Source organism: Cyprinus carpio, chromosome A24 (assembly GCF_018340385.1).
Source record: "Cyprinus carpio isolate SPL01 chromosome A24, ASM1834038v1, whole genome shotgun sequence".
Classification (NCBI taxonomy): Eukaryota; Metazoa; Chordata; class Actinopteri; order Cypriniformes; family Cyprinidae; genus Cyprinus; species Cyprinus carpio.
Genome location: NC_056595.1, coordinates 10,487,369 through 10,509,005, shown reverse-complemented (window position 1 = coordinate 10,509,005; position 21,637 = coordinate 10,487,369). Strand labels below are relative to the sequence as shown.

At 36.4% G+C, this 21,637-nt stretch overlaps 1 protein-coding gene across 1 annotated transcript in view; it reads left to right on the top strand.

Annotated features, from left to right (window-relative positions):
• LOC122135456 (POU domain, class 6, transcription factor 2-like) overlaps positions 1–21,637 on the top strand; it is a 45,840-nt gene that overhangs the window by 6,028 nt on the left and 18,175 nt on the right. The window contains exon 2 of the mRNA XM_042714896.1: positions 20,817–21,232. Within this exon, the coding sequence (XP_042570830.1) occupies positions 20,817–21,232 (416 nt within the window). The remainder of the gene's footprint in view (positions 1–20,816; positions 21,233–21,637) is intronic.

The following is a 21,637-nucleotide window of genomic DNA, read 5'->3' as shown; positions in this document are numbered from 1 at the left end:
AAAAATCTTTTTTTTTTAAGAAGAAAAAAAAAAGTACAACACATGCAATCTTTTAACACCTTTTTTATGACCCTTGAAGACACTTTAAGGAAACTTAAAGCTCCATTAAGTGGTAATTGAGTGAACTGTCCGTGGTGCTGAACTGCACTTGTTCATTCACTATGTAGCTAGACATGACAACAGTGATATTCCATTACAAGGTAAACGTAGATAATAGGGGTTAAGGGGCTTCAAGTAACCTGGATTTGTGTTTTAATATTCTGCCACCAAAAATACCATTTTGATTACTATGTTTAAGTAGCATGACAGACTAATTAGGTTCAAATTAATTAAAAAGTTTGTGATTTGTAAAATTTGTTACATTTTTGTCTTATGTTTAAATCTTTTATGCTCACCAAGGCTATATTTGATCAAAAATTACAGTTAAAACTAATGTTGTGAAATGTGATTACAATCTAAAATAATATTTTCTGTTTTAATATACAGTATTTTAAACTGTAATTTATTTCTGTGATGGCAAAGCTGAATTTTTAGCAGCCATTGCTCCAGTCTTCAATTCCATATAATCCTTCAGAATTCCTTCTAATATGCTGATCTGCTGCTCAAGAAACATTTATTATCATTATCGGTGTTAACTTTTGAACTTTGTTTATTTTATTTTTTTTTTCAGGATGAAAATGAATATTAACTTTTTCAGATTTTTTTCCAGGATGAATAGTAAGCTCAACAGCATTTATTTGAAACAACCAAATCTTTTGTAACATTATAAAAGCATACCACTGATGCTCTCCATGGGCTTGACTTGTTTTTAAACCCTTTATTATAAAAATTGGACATTATCTCTCTATCGCTTGGTTTAACTTAAAATACTGTATTCCCAGCATGACTTCAACACCGTCCTTTGTTTTAAGTTTGAGGCAGTTGTAAGACGATTCATAGGGAGTGAGTCGTATTAAATAAACTAAGAGTAATAAAATTGCTGGCACCCTCATACATTTCAAAGCTAATGTGACTAGCAATGCACTAGCAGCACCTGCACACAGACTTGCTGTGGTAATTTGATTGATTTGTTGTGACAGCAGACAAATAATTGAGAGTGAGAGGTGGTGTGAGTGTGTGTGTGTGTGTGTGTATGTTTTAGGGTGGTTACACCACATGTTCTCCAGGAAGAGACAAAGATTCTCATCTGCCGTTTGCTTCGGATATGTTTTTTCTTTTCTTTCCTACTGAGTGTGATGCAGGGTGACTGAAATGTGACAGTGGCTTAGACACACAAAAATAACACAAATCATAATGTACACATATGCTGTGAGGTTGGCCCACACATATCCAGGCGCTCAAACAGAAAGCACCTCACGTCAAAAATGTTAGACATCATTGCACAGAGTGCAAATACATTTTACCACATCACACACAAATGAAGCATGTGCACACACAAGACATGTTAGCGTGTGTTTTTGCAGGTTCTTTTTTTCCTGCCAGAATCACTTAAAATGATGTGCGTAAAACAATGTAATTTAGCAGTTAATTTAAAGTTTCTATTATCAAAAAATGTATCACAGTTTTCACAAAAATATTAAACAGCACAAATGTTTTCAACATTGATAATAATAAGAACCAAATCAGCATTTTAGAATGATTTCTGAAGGATGATATGACACTGAAGAATAAATCAAGGGCTACTGAAATTTCAGTTTTGCCATCCAAGGAATAAATTATAATTTAAAATTATATTAAAATAGAAAGATGTTTTAAATTGTAATTTGTAATTTTACTATATTTTTGATCAAATAAATGCAACCTTGTTTAGCATTAGCGACTTCTTGCAAAAACATGAAAAATGAAAAATTGTACCAACACCAAACTTTTTAACAGTAGTCTATATACTGTATGTATACATTGTTTAGTTGTTTTTTAAGTATTTATAAAATTATGAATGCTAGGAGAAAATTAATAACACTACTAAAAGAGTAGAATATGAAAATTACATGAGTCGGTTAATGATTACATTTTTTGATGAGCGAAATGAAGGAGTTTTCCCTTAAAGCAAAAAAGGATTGCAATTCTTTTAATATTTATATTAATGGAATTTTACATGCATTTACAAGCAAAAATAGTACAATGATTATTCCAAACTGTGTTCTTTTATGCAGTTCATAAGTGACACATAATGCCATCTTCAAGCATCGGCTAAAATACATCTCTTTCCATCTTCATCTCTTTATTTTTTCTTTTTATTTATTATACAGTTAACAATAGCAAAAAAGGCCTCTAACATTAGTTTTGCTCTATTCTTTTTCTATTCTATCTGTTTTCTTTTTATTTATTATAATAATAATAAAAAAACCCGCTAGCGTTAAGATAGCACTTGCATATCATTGCTCTCTTGCTGATTTGTATTGCTCCTTTGTCCTCTTTTATAAATCGCTTTGGATAAAAGTGTCTGCTAAATGACTAAATGTAATGTAAATAATGTCTGTTCATATTTAGCCATAAAAACTGATGATTTCATTTTTTTTTTGCATTTATTAACTATTAATATAATAATTTTAATCATTCTTAATTATTAAAATGATTAATTATTACAATTATTAACTTTAAATCCTACTAAACACAATGAGACCTAAACTGCTCAGTTGTGCACGGTGAAACGTTAAAAAGGGCACGGTGTGTCCTTCGGGTGTCAGGTAAAATCGAGCTGTTAATGTTTGACATATTGGTGGCGTTTGTCATCTTGAAATGGCTTCACCAGCTGCCTGTCCTGCCACATACTGTTCTGTCCTGCATGACTGGTGGCATTGTCACTCTGTTTAAATCTGTGAAAAGGGGAAAAATCCCCATCCTCTGAGAAAGATGGAGAGAGGAAGAGAAATGGAGGGGGGTGTGAAGAAAGATTGGAAAAAGACAATAATAATGGTAATCGTATAGGGCTTTGTCCGTTTCAATCGAGGAGGCCACATTGCTTTGGCCCTCCTGTGGTAAAACCAAAAGAGACACACAACAAGACCTGGGATGCACAGCAGCCCATATATACATTATGCCTCTGTGATTCTGCTGGGGTTTATCCTCCCTCCACTCATCCATGTTCGATACATATTTTATGGTAATTGCATCAGTCTACAAATAATTGGGAAGTGCCAGTAATGTTTTTTAAAGGAGTGAACTGGCAGTTTTCTCTCCCGATTGAAGAAACTGGTGCACGGAGGCCTGAAACTAACTAAGCCTCTCAAAACTGGCATTAAATTAAACCTATCGTTTGAGAGCGTTTCACCGCGCCTCCTCCTAAACCCTGGCTGAGGGAAAAACGGGCTGAGACTACAGCTCTCTGGAAGTTAGAACATCTGAAGCAAAGCCGCATGTTTGTGCTGGTGGAGTCCAGCCCTGTGCCCCATGTTCACTCAGATATGTAATGAAAGAGTAGGGGCTGTTGGGACGTAAGGGATATACATACATCCTGCAAACTGCTCAGGACACACTAGACATGGGATTAAAAAAAAAAAAAAGCTTTAAAAGTAATGATGGCAGGAGGTGGAGGAGAAGGAGAAACATAAGAAGTCTGGGAAATATTGGAATGAGAAATTCTATGAAAAAAAGATTATTGTGAGTGTTTCATAGCCAAAGAAAATGTTGTCAAACTAGATTTATAGATTTTGTTTTAGATGTTTCTGTGTGCAAGGTCTATACTATGATGCTGTGTTGTGGATGGTGGGAAGTGGAACTGACAATGAGTTGATAATGAGTGTGTGGTGTGTGTGTTGGTTGAGGTGTGTTGGTGTGAATGTTTCAAGGGTTGATTTTCCTTTTTTGTTTAAAACAAGCAGTGACTTCTTAGTCTTTTATTTTGGTATTTTTCTTTTGCTCTTTTTGATTTACGAAATTTACATTAAAAACATTTTAATACTAATTATAATTTTGTCCCTCAGTTGTTAAACACCAAAATTCTGTGGGTTTACGATTTTATAAGTAAGTTAGCCTACTTGTTTTCTCCAAGAAGACTAGTCTTCTGAACTGAATTTAAATGCTAAAAAGTGTAGAAAACTGCAAATCATATTTTTCTGCTCTATATTAGGTTTTCCTCTCAACAACTATTTTTTTTGTTGAAGATAATGTTGTTGTTGTTTTTTGTGGAAGAAATTTTTTTTTTGTTGAAGAACATACAGTTCTTGAAATTTCTGGAAGCACACATTTAAATGAAGCTAGTTAATTTAATAAAAATACCAAGAAAGAAATATTTTGGCCTGTACCAGTGTGGGTAGCACTTAGAAAAGTAACGGCACATCTCTCCTCAACAATTTATGTGCTGAACTCTAATACTTAGGGCTAGTGGTTTGATAAACCAGATAGGATGGGTTCTGAAGCCCTTGTTTTAACCGCTTAAAGCCAAGCCAGTTATCTCAGCACAGAGCTACTATATTTCATGTTGTTAATTTTCGGTACAACCTGTCAGTCCCCTATCAGGTTATTCTAAAACCTTACTAGACTTCTGAGAGACATTTCATAGGCTTTTCTGTTGTCAAGCTCTGGAATAGGAAAGCTTGATTAGTGGATTTTTACGATGGCTTCAGCTGATAGGAACATGACACTGACGACACATTGTAACACGAAATCTTAGAGTCAGAGCAAGCAGCAGGCGAAAGAAGAAGATCGGTAACTATGTGGACATGTTATTCCTGCTACTGGGAAGAACCGGGTAAGCGTTTTTCCATTTATCTGGTTCTGCAATGACCCGTAATGCTTATGGTAAATTTCATGGGAGGTGAAACGGAAATGAAAATGTGGGGGGGTTATAACACTCACTGGACAAAATGTCGCGATTGTGCTCTGTCACGGACCTCGTAACCATAGCATTCTATTGTCTCGTCTGAAGTTGCCTGTGTGTGTGTACATGTGCCTTATGGCTGAAACTCCCTGGCAATTTAAACAACTGTAGGAACCTCAAGGTTTTTGGTGCTGAAACAACATTAGACTGACGAGCCCGATGAGCAAAAACGTGTTTGCCACGATGGTAAAGAGCTTGTTGTGACCTATTTATAACCTTCTTGTGTGAGTCAATGGTATTTTATGAAAAAATCTGATAATTAGGCTTCTTACTGAATTGAAAACAATGGAATGTTTGGGCTTTGTGTTTATTGAGTGGCCACACATCGCTTTTATTTGTTAAATTTTAACTACTGAAAAAGTCACACTTGCATTTTCACGTCCTCTTGCGGAAAGTCAACGTTTGGCATTATTTACCATCCCTGTCGTGGCACGGAAGTAGATTTCAAAGAAAGTCCAAAAAATGCGTAGGTGTTAACAATTTGAATTTTGCTCTGGCAACGTACGGCTTAAAAGAAGAACACATGTTGGTCGATAAGGTACAGTGAAAACTTCCAAATGAAAACAAGGTTATTGAATGTCCAAAACGATCAATAGGCAACCTCCGTTATCATTGTCTGATTAAAACGGAGGAATCAATAAAAAACCTCCAAAATCTAGCTTCGTCATATTACGGTGCTGTTCAATCAATATCTAAAAGAATCAGCCTATCAATACAATCACAGAGCATTTTTAATCAGGCGCTATAACTTTCTTTTCCTCTTCGCTAAGTTCTGCAGGTTATTAACATCATATCCTCTGAACACCCGCACAGGAATTGATAATAAGGATCACTATTCAAGCGGATAGTGAGTGACACATGATAAGCGTTTCATTTGTCATTTCATATCAGATGAAAAGCCTAAATATGAGAGGGTCCAGAATTTGACCCTTCGGTCAGGTGAAGGTCTATATCTCAGATAACGCTGCTTTGCCCTCCTCTCTCGGAAACACAAGATGCTGTGGTGGTTTTTGACATGGCAGATGGTGCTGAAACCAAGCCTTTTGGAAGCGACAGACAGGCTAAAAGCTATCTGCGGTTTCTAATTGCCATCTCAGGGCATAATTACCTTAATTAATAGATGTGCTTTCTGGGGAAGGGCTTCAGATTCAAGGGTCTTCTGTAAAGTGTTAAGGGGCCCTAAAAGGCCTCAGAGGAAGGCAGGGTGGAGTGTAATGGTCCCTAAGGGCTCCTTGCTGAAAACACAGCAGGCGCATCAGGGTTGGATCATGTAGCTGGTAATTAGACCACAGACGTGAGAGAAGAGGAGATATCATCACATTAAACTCCTACATCTTTCACAAACAGGGCCAAATGTTGGACACCGCTGGCTCCAGAAGTGGGAGGGGTTAAGGCATTGAGACACACTCAATGTGTCATTTTGCCTCAAACATGGAACTTTTCACCCTCTTTTTTTCTTTCCCAATTCTTTTTCATGTCTTTTTAATATCTATTTGTTCATTGTCCATCTGTCATTGTTAATTTTATTTTGTATTCTCTGTATTTTTCTCTTAAAAAGGTTTTTCAGATGTATTCAGAATTGTAATATTGTGTATTTTATTTTGTTATTGCAGAATACCTGATAGATAAGCAGAATTTTTAGAATTTAAGAATTTCCAGGGCATTAAAGGAAAAGCCATTAAAGTTAATAATACTCTAAAAAATTCACATACATTATTAAAATTCTATAAAAAAGCATTTTTTTTTTTAAGTTTAAAAGATGTATTTGGCTAAAAAATTGCAATTCAGAGTGCAGCTTTCTTTAAAAAAAATAACAAATAAAAAATCGATTATGTAATCAATCATGGAAAAGACATTAATTATTTAATTAAATTAATTATAATTTAATTACAATAAATAATAATAATTACTTCAATTTTAATTTATCTATCGGTCTGTCTACATAATTTTTTAAATAAAAAAATGTAAGTTGAAAAGTCATTGAATATAACAAAGTTGATGCACTAGTACTTTTTTTTTTGTAAGGCAGTAATTTAAATGTTAAGAACTATATTTCTTTTGAAAATTCTCATTAAATAAATTTAATAATGTGCTCTTTTCTTATATTCTTGGGAAATGATGATTTTCATGAGGTCAGAAGCGTAGATCCATAATGTGTGCACAACCTGCATGTGAATTAGAATATTTCATCATGATAAATCTCTCCTCATAATTTCAGGATATTAGCCATGGCAAGTTCTATTTGCGGCCTAACCAGATAATATTAAAAAAAATTGGAAAAAACAGCTTCCATCAGCTAATATCTTCCACATCCTCAGACCATATTTTGCCCTCCTTGTTGATCTTTCCCTCCATCTTTTTCTTCAGCGATTTCCACCCCTTCTTCTTCCTCCTCCTCCTCCTCCTACCATCATGCCGTTTGTCAGTGTCCTGCTGGCGAGGAACTGCATGTGCGTCCTAGGCCGCATACATTTGCTCTGATGATGTATTGTCCTGCTGAAATTTCATTTACTGTGGCTGGCCTCTGCAGACCTGTTGCTGATCACTGAGCCGCGATATAAAGCGCATAAGTAGCAGACCACTTCATTCATCATGTATCGCTCAGACCACTCAAATACCTCATAGTCCCGTACGGGAAGCTACTAAGCCGGCAGAAAAGGATCACAGTGCTTTCTCAAGTCTATCAGGACAAGTACAGGGTATGCAGCTATCTGCGGTTTCTAATTGCCCTCCTCAGGGCATATTACCTTAATTAATAGATGTGCTTTCTGGGAAGGCTCAGATTCGGAAGGGTCTTCTGTAAGTGTTTTAAGGGCCCTAAAAGGCCTCAGAGGAAGCAGGGTGGAGTGTAAGGGTCCCTTAGGCTCCTTTCTGAAAACACAGCAGGCGCATCAGGGTTGATCATGTACTGGTAAGTCGACCACAAGACGTGAGAGAATAGGAATATCATCACATTAAACTCTACTCTTTTCACAAACAGGGTCCAAATGTTGGACCCCTTGGAAGAGAAGTGGGGGGTTGAGGGGCATTGAGACACACTCAATGTGTATTTTGCCCTCAAACCATGGAACTGTTCCACCCTCTTTTTCTTTTCCAATTTCTTTTTCATGCTTTAATATCTGTTGTTCATTGTCCTACTGTCATTGTTTAATTTTATTTTGTATTCTCTGATTTGTCCTCTTAAAAAGTTTTTACGGAGTCCAGAATTTTAAATTGTATCGTCTTTAGTTTGTTATGCAGAATAACCCATAGTCCAGAATTTGAGAATTTAAGAATTTCAGGGCTTAAGGAAAGCCCATTAAAGTTATAAACTCCTACTAAAAATTCACATACTTATTAAACTCTATCAAAGCAGTTTTTTTTTTTTTAAGTTTAAAATATTTATTTTGGCTAAAAAATTGCAATTGTGATGCAGTTTTCTTAAAAACAATAATAACTAAAAAGCGTTATGTAATCCATCATGGAAGACATTAATCTTTAATTATTAATTATAATTTAATTACAATAAATAATAATAATTCCTTCATTTTTTTTTATCTATCGGGTCTGTCTACATAAATTTTTAAAATAAAAAAATGTAAATTGAAAGTCATGAATATAACAAATTGATGCAACTAGTACTTTTTTTTTTTGTAAGGCAGTAATGTAAATGTAAAAGAACTATAATTTCTTTTGAAAATTCCTCATTCGTAAACAAAATTTAATAATGTGCTCTTTTTCTTATATTCTTAGAGGAAATGATGATTTTCACTGACAGAAAGTCCAAAAGAGCGGCGTCCACATAATGTGTGCACAGCCTGCATGAATTAGAATATTTCATCATGATAAATCTCCTCTCTATGAGCCCTACATGAGATATTAGCCATGGCAAGTTCTATTTGCTTTCACGGCCTAACCAGATAATGTTAGAAAAAATTGGAAAAAGAAACAACTTCCATCAGCTAATATGCTTCCACACATCTCAGACCATATTTCTTTCCTCCTTGTTAGTCTTTCCCTCCATCTTTTTTTTTTCTTTCAACGATTTAACCCCCCTTGCTTCTTTCCTCCTCCTCCTCCTCATACCCATCATGCCCTGTCAGTGTCCTGCATTAAGCGAGAGACACGCGATATTGCGGGCCGTCTGGGCCGCATACATTTGCTCTGATGATTGTATTGTCCTGCTGAGGAGTTTTTCATTTACTGTGGCCTGGCCTCTGCTGAACCTGCTTGCTAAGTCACTGAGCACGATAGCGCATAAGTAGCAGACCACTTCATATTCATCATGTATCGCTCAGACCATCTCAAATACCTCATAGTCCATGCAGGAGAGAAACTACAACCGGCAGAAAGGATCACAGTGCTTTCTCAAAAAGCTGAGGTCGTATAAAACACCATATGCTTGTTTTTTTTTTTTCTCCCCAAAGACACCATATGTTTGTTGTTTTTATTTTTGTTTTTTTAATGTTTGTGTGCTCATAAAATGGTTCAGTGTATGTCAGGGACAACCCAAAAAAAATATAGTTTGGAACAACGCACACAAATTTGTACGTTATTTGATAATTTCAGGATAATTCACGTTTTTTCGAATCAGCTGGTGACATTTCTACTTGCGTTTTTTTTTTTTTGCCATATTGGGTTTTGTTAAAGTGCATTAGGAATCACAAGGCGTGTAATGTCACTTAGAGCTCTAAAGTTTCAAACAGACCCGCTGCCCCGCGGGCATGACGCTCCTCTCTCCTTCATTCGGTAGCACGCAATAGTGCTTACATGTTCCGCGAGACGAGCAAAAAGGAATAATTAAAGAGGTGAAATATAGTGGGATAAGGATTTAGGGCAAATCCTATTGTTTAAAGCGGTTTCATTCCATTGAAACATCTTTTTCTTTTACACACTTTCTTGGAGGCCTGGTTTACACCCCAAATTGGTTTTTCGGTTACATGCGCACACATTCCGTCTTGTGTTTTTTCAAAGGCCAAAGCAAAGCACAATGCAGGCAGCGTAACAACAAAGACCTTATGATGTACGCGCATTGTCTTTAAATCACTTCATTTTGATTTATGGGCGCTGCCCTGCGCAGCATTGTGCTTATCAACTTCAGGGATGCAGCTGCGGGCGGAACAACAAAAAATGCATTTTTAATAGCAGGCAGAACGGGAGTGTAATCCTCAAATCTGCCTTTTTCTAAAAACATTTCTTCGCTTCTAATACGGACGGAATTGCTATCGAAATCAGACTTTAAATGAGGCTGTAATATGATGTGGATGGGCCAAACTCTGTACCGTCGTCCACCTTTCCTCACTTTAAAAGTGCCCACTCATTCCCCCCTCATGCTTTTACTGTCATCCAAAAGAGCACTCTTTCTCCCTGGCGCCATCAGGGCCCGGGGGATTGATTTTTTTTTTCCACTCACTGAAGACACCTCGTTAGCATAAATTGTGCATTAGACACTAAGGGGAAAGCAGCGTGTGGTACATTACCTTGGAACTGGGCGCCTGGGCGGAAGGGAAGCAGAATTTGGTGAGATAAATATGGAGATGTGATGCACAGGTAAATTAGTTTGTTAAAGTAGGTGGGACTGCAAAAAAGAACTACATTTAAGACATTTAAAAAATAGACTTAAACTGAATGTAATGTTTTGGACACTAATTGCATGTAATTTTCCATTATTAAAAATTTATTATAGTTATTTTGGTATGCTTTACCATAATGTTTGTTATTACACAGTTTGTAATGATGAAGATTCGCAATGTAGTTCTTTTGAAAATATTATCTTTAAATGTAACTTTAAATGTTTTAAAGGTAGATAGGTTTTTATTTTTACTTGAAGAAAGAATACAAAAAAGCGAGTTTTAACTATTGAATTTCCACCCAAGACACTTTCTAGCGGGCTCGGGGTGTAATTAAACGATTTTTATCATAAAACTCTCTACTTTACAACCATTTTCTCTCTGGAAAGTTCACCGCACCAGAATTCCTTTAAAAATTCCCAGCGAGAGCCCATTGCAGCTAATACCCTTGATCAGATCAGACATGCATGTCAGACAGGAGCTGTCCGTGTTGTGGTCTCGACGCCCAAACACGCTGCTTCCAACTTCAAGCCGCTAATATCAAACACGTTGGGCCTCTCAAACTTGCCTAGTCTAACCTCTTATTCCATTTTCAGCATGTGTCTGATCCCAATCCAAACTGCTGAGGGGAATCATGTTAATATAGTCACCTGAGCTCCACTGTAAGCACACTGGAGATGCAGATCTGCAAAAAATAATATGTCGAATCTTTATTATTTTATTGTTTTTTTTTAAGCCAGGCTTAACGGTTTCTTTCAGGAACAGCACTTTTTACAGTAACGTTTTTTTTTAAAGTAAGATGTGTGTGTGTGTGTATCTCATTAAAAATCATTAAAAATCTTTAATCGAACCACATAAAAATATAATAAAAGATGGTGTTAATATGATCCTATATGATAATCAGTGTACACATCTATATACAAGAGAAACCTGGGGCTACTTTTCACAGATACTATATCATCAGGAACTATATGGTTCTATGAAACAAATGTTTGCGCACAAGCAAGTTTGCATATTAGTTGCAAACATGTAGTAGTCAAACATCTTAGTATCAAAATAGTTCAAAATTGTTTTGTATTTTTGCCTTTTTTTACATGATTGTGTTTTGTGTTGTGTCTTGTTTGTTTTTAGTATTTTTGATTTTTTGTTATTGTTTGTTTTTTTTTTTTTTTTTTTTGTTGTTAAGTGATCAAATTTTTTAGTTATTTGTTTTTTCATTTTCAATTTTCCCCAAGAATACCATCTTACATCTCTTGTTCTGTTCCTTTGACTTGTTTTTACACATCTTTCGCGTTCTCCACCACAGTCATTTCACCAACAGAACTTAATTAACTTACCGTTACTCACGTTGCCCTTGCGATTTTGCGCCTTTCATTCCTGCACAGCCCGGTGGTATGTGAAAAAAACCAGAATAACCCCCCCCACCAATGATGTTGTGACTTCATCTTCACTAAGTCCAACTATTATTTCTAAAAGTGGCTGCATCAATTCAACTTTAGTAAAGGTGTACTACCTTTTAGTAATCATGTCACTTTGTCAGGTCTTTAACAGGATTAACATGTCAGTCAGTAAGACAATAAGATGCATGCAGATAATAGATTTTGCATTTTAATTGTCAGTTAATTTGCCTGTTATACTCTATGATCCGTATTTCCTATAATCTAACTATTTTTACACACAGATTAGTCTCGTCAGGTGGACAGCAGGACAGCGGTCGTTATTGATGAACCGTGGATACTCTGCTCTTCCCTGCATACTCCTCTTTGATACAGAAACAACAATAGTGCTATCACCCTGCAGGTTCAATGTGACCTCTGCGCTGACTCTGACATCCGACGCTCCATGCTAACACACACACTTACTCACATCAAACACATGACAGGGTTATTTTTAGCACAGTTTGGCGCACACACTACACAGGGTCACTGATTGTGGGGTAATGAGCTTCTGTTAAACAAGGCGTCTCTGATCTGTTCTAGAGAATTCTTTGCTACTACTTTGCTTTGAGTTCAGGTTGGGCCTCCAGAAGGAAGAAAGAAAAAAAAGGTACTAAATTCGGAGTGGCTTCAGGTGCAGGGAGGCAAAACAGAGCATCCATACGTGAGGAGGGTCACAGAACCTGTCAGGACGGGCCTCAGCTTCATTTGTGTGCCCACTGAGAAGGATGTCAAGTATTATTTCAGAACTATGAACTTCAGAGGGTCTGACAGGCTTTATATGTACCCTCTTTACTTTTGCTTCTGGCGTAAAACTAATTAATAGTCTGGTAATCTACAATCTCTTGAAATGAAAAAAAGAAGCACAGTGTTTATAGTGAACCAATGTATTGCTTTGTCCAAAGAAGTGCATTTTTATTTGTTTTTATTATATTTACAGATGATCCATGCTAGAGCAGAAGTGTGAGGATTTGTGATTTTGTAACTTTAGAATAAAATAATAAATCCATAAATAATAAAAATTATTATAATAATTATAATATATATATAGTATACTATATAATATATATTTATTATATTATATAATACTACTGTATGTATAATATAATAATATTTTAAAATAAAATAGTTTCGTTATATTAATAATATATATGCCTAAAATAGGGATATTGTACTAAATAAAATAAAAAGGATGTGAAAGAACATACTGAAGTACTTTTATTTTTCTACAGTAATATATATATATATATTTTTTTTAAATATAATGTTACACCTTTTTACTTTGGGGATCAGTAAGATTTTGTAATGCTTTTGAAATAGACTCTTACACTCACCAAATCTGGCATCTCAGTTAAAAACAGTAATGTACAGTTTAAACAGAAAATATAATTACAATTTAAGATAACTGTTTTCTGTTGAGAATACATTTAAAAATGCAAATTTATTCCTGTGATTACAAAGCTGCAATTTTCTGTTCACACAGTCCTTTAAGTATATTTTTGTGGAGAACTGTGACATCTATGATAATGCATATAGGCATCCTTATATTTATATATATAGGTCGTGGCCCACAAATATTGGAAACCCTTGCGTTAACTTAGATAAAAAAGGCTGGTGCAAAATTCCTCTGCTTGTTGTTAATCCTTTTTGTCTATATTTAAAAAATTTAGCAGCAAAATTATCCGTTTCATTGGATAATAAGAATTTAAACAGGGGGAAATATCAGTAGGAAATAAACCGAGACCCTTACTTCTTCATTACTTTTTGAAAACCTCCATTTGTGCACCATTTACATGTTCTAAATTTAGTCTCTACCACTAATAGATGTCCTGATGAGTGTTAGAGAAACACCTGACAAGAGATTAGAGACCATTTCCTTCATCCAGAATCACTCCAGACCTCTTTAGATCCCAGCTTGCCGTTGTTGCTCTCTCCTCAGTTTCAGTTTCAGATCTGTCTCCGCGTTTCCGTATGAGAAATGCGTCAGGTGCCATCTCCTCGGACATGGCTATAGCAGAAGCTTGGGTTTGAGCTCAGTGCACCCATTTCAGTGTTTGTTTTGAGGTTTTTTGTAAGGGTTATTGTGGTTGGAACATCCAAACATGGCCCATTATTAAGATTTCTAAAGCAGAGTCACGTCACTTACTGATTTTTATCTGTGGTATTTGATAGAATCCCATGATGCCATGGATGTGCCAGGACCTCCAGCAGAAATATACAGGCCCACTAACAATCAAAAAATACAGCAGTATTATTTCATTGTACACATGGGGTACCTTTTTTTCTCTGGTTTCAACACAAACCCCTATTGCGTGTTTGCTGCTAAAAAGCTAATTTTTTAGTTTCATCTTGATCAATAGAAGCCCTTCCCATTTAAAGTTCCAGTCATGGCTGAAAATGAATATGCTTAGTTTGTTTTTGAATGAGCTGGGTCGAGAATTTTTTCTTGTAACCCTCCCAAAAACAACATGTGGTTGATGTAGGTTCTGTTGACAATTTTTCTAAGGTTTTCTTAACCAGAGGCTCAACTATTTTCTGCAATTCTCCCCTTGGGAGTCTTTTAGCTACGCAACTCAAAACTCTCCTCTCCAGGCACATTTCACACACTTGCTCTTAGCTCGATATAGACACACGTCCTCTTCCAGGCAGTATTTGGTATTTCTCATTGTGATGGATGATTAACGGAATTTGGGCTTTGTTTTCCCTCTTCTTTATATTTCTGTGAAACAGGAAGCCAGAGCTGGATGATTTCATGTTTATAATCATGCTGGAGTGCTCAAAATTGTGAAATTTGAATGGGAATTTACCTAGAGATATTTTACTCATAAGAATTTATTAGGCGGTGCCAATAATTGTGACCAACGAGTATTTGAGAAAAACATTCATTTCATAATGATATTTCCCCTCCGTTTTAAATTCTTATTATCCAATGAAAGGATACATTATTTATTAAAGAAAAACACACACAACCACAAAATCTGTTAACCTAATATTTCTGACACACTAATTTTTTGTTTTGGGTTGTCAGATAAAACATTAAAATAAATAAATAAATAAATAATCCATTATTCTAAACTGTTAAATTGTGGTATAAATAAATCATGGGTGACATACAGGTATATGGCCATTTTCATTACTTTATTTTAGGTCTAAACATGCTGTCTTAACATGCCCTGTTGTCCATATGAGAACTGCTAGATTCAATGCAATACTATTGTTGCCTTTGCATCCTTGAATTTTCTTCATTCTGTATATGCTTGAAATTAATCTGCTTTAATCCAAATGGGGAAGCGGTGTTTTTTCAGTGGAGCTGAACAGAACAATGCTGTTGTTGCTATTATTACATGTGTTTCCATTAATGCAAGAAAGAAAGCAAGTTAGTTTTTTTTTTTTTTTTACAGTAAACTCAAGATGACTTTTATGTTACCATGCTAAAGCATTGTCTGCTGTCCATGTCCTTGTGTTCTGTTCATATAAACACTCCAGTGATGTCACAGCATTGCTGCTCCGTATTTGTGCATGCATTGTGTTTCAATGCATTCAGACCTTTGTAGCTCTGTCATTGCTCTCGCACCGGACTCTTTAACTCAAGGTCTGCATCGCAGAAGCACACACAGCCTCCTCTTTCCCGTGCAGTGAGACTGGGTCTGTTTAAAGGAAAACAGAAGGTTAGCAATGTTCGTAACGAGATGACAGAGTTGTATAAAGCATTCGCTCTCAACCACAGTTTTACCCCGCAGTGCTGGCCCATATAATAGGAGCCACATGGGGCTTTCTATCTAGGAGGCTACATCCTGTTCCTCTCTCTCTCACCCACCCCACCCCGTCCTCTCTCTATTTGTTTTCCTTTTCTTTATATTCTTTTGTTGTTCTGTCTCTTTTTCCGGTCTCACGACTGCTGCGGGAGGAGACCCGCCCATCACCTTTGAGCTTCCCCTTTGGTTTCGATAATATTTTTGACAGGATTCAGGCTTTCTCTTTTCTTCGTCCTTTTTTTCCTGTCCTCCTCCTATTCTTTTTCACTTATTTTATACTTGAGCAGCTCGCTCGGCTCCTCTATGGTTGTGCGAAGGAGCGCCACATATATACACCCGGTCAAGGCCTGCGAGACAACTTGCCCCAACATTTCAAGTATGAATTGGACTCTTGGAATTTTCCCTGGCGCAGAATAATATATATAATTCATGCTGGGGGTTGTGAGAGTGGGTGTCAATGTGTCAGGCGATTGAAGAAATTTAAAAGTGGCAGCTGTTTTACTGGTCGAGAGACACACCTCTTTTTTTTTCTTTTTTTTCTCTGAGTAGGGGTAGAGAGAGCTTGTGGTTCATCAAAAACCTCTCGCCTGTCTGTCTGGTTGTGATGCACGGGGGAGCCACACTTATCAAAGAAATGTCAGCACCAATGTATTTTCTTAGTTATCTTCTGGAAAAAATTTATGTCCTGGTTTCAATTATCATCTGCATCAATTAATTATGGTCACTTCTTGTCAAGTACGCTGTGCACAAACACATGCTTGACGATAACTTTACGATTCTCGCTTTGTAGCTGAGCATCGATCCATTGTTCAGATATTTTGTGATTTATTTTTGGAAAGCTTGGCAGCGATAAAAAAAAAAACCTGATGTTAGTAAACTAGACATACATATATATATATATATATATAGATATATATATATATAGATATATTATATATGATATACTGTATATATATAACTGCTGTATATATATATATATATATATATATATATTTTTATATATAATAAATTTTTAATTTATATTCCAGGATGAAGTGAGATTTAAGCTTAAAATATGAAAAAAAAGAGAAAAAAAATCCTCTTTGCCATTTACTGTAGGTAGTTACAAGTGAAGTTAATAATAATAATAAAAAAAGTCAAACAGTTTTGCAGGAAAACAAGACAAAATTATGGAAATTGTGCAGTGTGCATGAACAGGATAATTTGTGTCACACCTTTTAGTAATATGGCTGTCAGTCTCAAACACTGTAGATTCAACACCTAAATGGATTCAAATATTGAGATATTACAGTGAGATATCATCTCAGTGCCACCAAAGGAGAACATCTTGGTGGCCTGGTGGATTTCTGTTATAACTCCAAATAATGGTGCCCATAAAATGTGTGTGACATCTTGGCTTTAAGTGCAGTGTAGAAGAGGCATCTCTTAGATGACTTCGCAGTAAAGAGTTCATTATCTGAACATTGAGCAGAGGTCAGGCATCTGTCTGCAAAGCTTTGCTCTGATTCTTACAGAGAAGGTTCAAACAGAAGGTCACATTGGTTCTTTCTGATGTGTTAGCAGTCTGTTTTTTCCAGTGTTGGCATTCATAAGGTATGTGTATTATTTGAGTTGACTTTTTGTTATGCGAGTCATCCTTCATTGAGTGCAGGAATAAGGCTGATTTTGACAAACATGAGAATGGAAGAAGCTCCTTTAAGAGTATGACCGAGGCCATCTTGTTCTGTCATGGATAGTATGGAATGTATAGGTCTTTTACAGAGTAAACTTTGTTTCTCCGATCTCAGCGTGTCTGGCGAGTCAGAATATGGCTATATATGAATTGTATGGCACAATTTAGGCTCTACTGCTTTCTTATAAATAAGAAGTCTACCATGACTTCGTGGGGATTACAACTAAATGTTTCTCTTCATGTACCACAAAAACATAAAGGCTTTGACATGCACTCAGAGTTTGTGTATTCAGAGAAAAAAATATAGGCAAGAGAAAACCATGGTACGTGGTAAAATTCCTTCATTTTTGTAAGAACCTTCACTGTATTCATAGATCTTAAAATTAATTTTCTTAACACTGAAAATAATTTAGTATTTTTGTAGATTTTTCCAATATAAAAATATGCTGTATATACACTACGGTGTATATAAAAAAAAAGTGTAAGAAATCAATACTTTTATTCAGCAAAGACTCTTTTTTTTGTTTTAAAATGACTCTAAAGGCATTTATAATGTCACAAGATTTTATCAAAGATGCTATTCGTTATATGTTCTGTTCAAAGAATCGAGAAAAAAAAAAGAGCATACTTCATCGAGAAGCATATAGTTTCCCAACTAATAGCAACTAATAATTATATACCCACGCATATTAAAATAGAAAACAGTCATTTTAAATTATAAATAAATGCAGCCTTGGTGAACAGACTTTCAAAAACAAAGAACAGTAGTATACATTCTAAAAACAAGATAATTTGAATTTCATTAAAAAAAAAGTTAGACTTGCAAGACATGACTAATGTATTAAAACTCTTCAGATATAAATCTTGAATTGTTTTTCTAATGCAATGTATCAAATATTTGTTTATAATACAAAAATCCCCCCTCCCGGTTTTGGCACCAACACCGCTACTCCAATACACCAATACTCAGCTCACCTTCAGCCATGATGCAGGGGGCGGAGCTCCTCTCCACACTCACACCGTTCACAGCTTCTCCCTCGTGGTGGGCACAGTCACCGGCTCTCACACCTGGTCTGACGGCTTGGACACTCCGTCCGGGGTGATCCTCTACTCAGTATTGCGCTGGCTCGAAGATCGCAGCGGAAATTGGCTCTCCGTCATCGGTGGGCTCAGGGTTAAACTCCGCACAGTGGGGAGATGGTGGGCTGGGCTCTGGGTTGGGAGTGGTACTGGCGATTAAGTCCTGGGAACCGGCGGGGAATGGAGATCCATTTCTTGCCAGTTTCCACTCCGCAAAGGTGGTGAATTCTGCTCGAGGGCCATCTTCAGACGACATCGCTCTGCACGCACTGTTGAGGCTGGGGTTGAGGGCCATCTTCAGACGACATCGCTCTGCACGCACTGTTGAGGCTGGAGTCATAGAAGTCTGGGTATGACCCTCGAGCAATTTTTTTCCCCCTGCTCCAGCAGGAGAGGATGAATTCGGGGGCAAAGGAGGGTGTCCAAAGGGCACAATGGAAAGAAAACCGGAAACAAAACGGAGGGGAAACACACAATAAACTGTTTTCGGTGTGTGTGACAGTTCTTCTGTCACACTACACAAGGAGTCTAGGAAGCCAGGAATGATGAATTCACAAAACAGGAGTCTTTAATAATCCAAATGGGGAACATAGAGCACATCGAAGACATTAACAGAAAGGACTAGGGCTTTAAAACACAGGATAATTGGGGAAACAGAGGTGCATGGAATAACTAATTAACAGGGACACGGAACACATGTGGAGGGAAAAACAACATAATGGTCCAGGGGCGTGACATTACCTAGGGTGTGTTAAAATGGCTTCTCTATTGATTTTTGAGCTGCACTTTCTAGTTTTATCCCAATGGTCCATGATTAGATTTTACTGCTAAGAGTCCATGTGGAGACCCTCGTATTACAGTTTTTTTAATTGATAGCATCATTTTGTCCAATCTGTAGTCACATTTTCAAAAAAACTATACATAATTAGCACAAGATCAGTCTGTTCTGACCATACCTTTAACACAATTTATGTTGTTTTTCACACAATATTCAGTAATTTAACACGTTTCTAAAATGCTTAAATTTTCTTTTCACATAAGCTTACCCCCTCCCAAAATCATAGATCTTTCTTGATCACTGGCATCAGCTACCGTGGAGCACCATCCACATCCAATCCCCACCCACTGGTGAGCAATTTCAATCAAGGTTCCAATTGAATTTCTGCATAGAGGACCCTATTTTTTTCTATTGTACATTCTGTAAAGTAATGACTCATTCAGTTTTAGACAGTATGTTGCCAAGAATGAACACATTCAACACTTAAAAATGTAAAATGGGTTTCATTTGAAGGTAACTAAATTACAAAAAAACAATGGATTTTTATATTGTCTATATGCAGGTAGAACTGAAACGTATGTCAAACATGTACAAGAAAGTAATGCAGTTTTTGTAAAGCCATCAACTGTTAGTATTTTGACAGTCACTGTGCTATGATTGACTGTATGTTCCTACTGGATAGAAAAGTAGTGCTAATGTTTTGTCCGAATGACTCTCGATTTTTGAATTGGGATTGATGTGGTTTTTTGATAGAGTTAGTGTACATAGAAAAAAAGGTATTCAGCATTTTGAAATGTAGAGTTTGTATTTATTTAACAAAATGTGGTTTGGGACAGAAAATTAACTATTTGGCTAATTGTAGGTGTAGGTGTAGATGTAAGTGTGTTGCTGTGTTACGAGTTTAGAAAAAGTACTTTAAGTATTGGTAAACGCTTGTTACAACAGCAATAAACTGTAATCCAAAGAGAGATTGGCACTGGAGACGACAGCATCATTACCTTGCCCTTCACTGTGTGTGAGAGTGAGAGAAAGAGAGGGATAAGTGTGCATGTACTGTATGTTTGTGTGTGTGTGTTTGTGTCTGTTTATATATGTTAAGTTGAATAATGCATTTTTTCAGCTGCTTTTTGTAAACACTAAAATAAAGAATAGTTATAATTAATACTGTAATTTCATCTTTCTAATTAATGAGTTGTCATCTTGTTACATTCTCACAAACATCAGTTTCTCTGCTGTGAGTTGTAGCTCCAAGAGATTTTTAAAGAGGAGAGGCCCATTTAAGAATTATTATAATTACTTTAAATGATGTCTAAGAGTCCTCAAGATGAGATGGAGGACGCTTTTTGACTTCAAAACAGTGGAACATCTTTTTCACAGGACAGTCCTTACCTCAGATGCTTCTTGAAGTCTTCTGCTTGGGCTGTTCAATAATTACAATGTACCAGAAAATATACTATGTAATGGCCAGCAATCAGTGATTGTTCTGCAATTACAGGCTAAGGAAAGCAATAAGTGGTACAAACACTATCATATTGTCCAGGCCAAGGGTTTACTTTTATTTGTAATCATAATTCTTGTGATTAAATATGATGCTTATGTTTTATTGAAGGTGATTTGAATTTTTTTTTTCTCTTGTTTGTTTGTTTGTTTTTAATTATTAGTTTATAAATACTTGGCAAAGATAGTGATAGAAATCAACATCTTTCTTCCTCTTTTTCTCATCGCAGCTACCTCATCCTTAAACTCTCAGCTCCAGCATCTTCAACAACTCCAACAGCTACAGCATCACCAGCAACAGCATCATCATCATCAACAACAACAGCAGCAACAACAACAACAACAACAACAACAGCAGCAGCAGCGAGAGCGAGAGCAGCGTGAAAGAGACCAACAACAAAGAGAACGTGAACGAGAGCAGCACCAACAGCTCTGCGGTCCAAAGCATCTCCAGCCACCCAGCCATCATCAGCTCACTCCTCCAATTCAATCACAAGTCTCTGGACCTTCCCCGGGCTCCACCTCCACCTGTACCTCCTCCAATCATAGCTCAGCCCATCCTCCCCAGTCTCCGCCCCCTCACAGGCAAAACCAATCACCACCTCACAGTTTGCCGTCACCTGTCACACCTCCTCTGCAACTACAGGTAAGATTAAAACGAAAATTAAACCTTATTTATTTTATTTTATTATTTTATTTCATTTTATACAATTAAAGTAATTGGAGGAAATTTACTTAACACTTCACATTTTAAAATAATAACTGCATTTTTCTGCATTCATATTATTACAGTCAAGAACTTGGTGTTTTGATCTGGAAAAAAAGAGAGAGAGAAAAAAAAAATCCTTAATGTGATATCGAAATAAATTCCTCATATTTCCAGACAGCCGTAACCTGCAATCTTCTTTGTATTGCTCCTCACCCAGTTCAACTCTTGTTTACACACTAAAAGTGAAGTTATTTAAAGCTATAATATAAGTCGACTCGTGATGGGGAGCAGCTCCAGAGTGCTGCATGGCATGGGGGCAGTCGAGACTGATCGACTCAATGT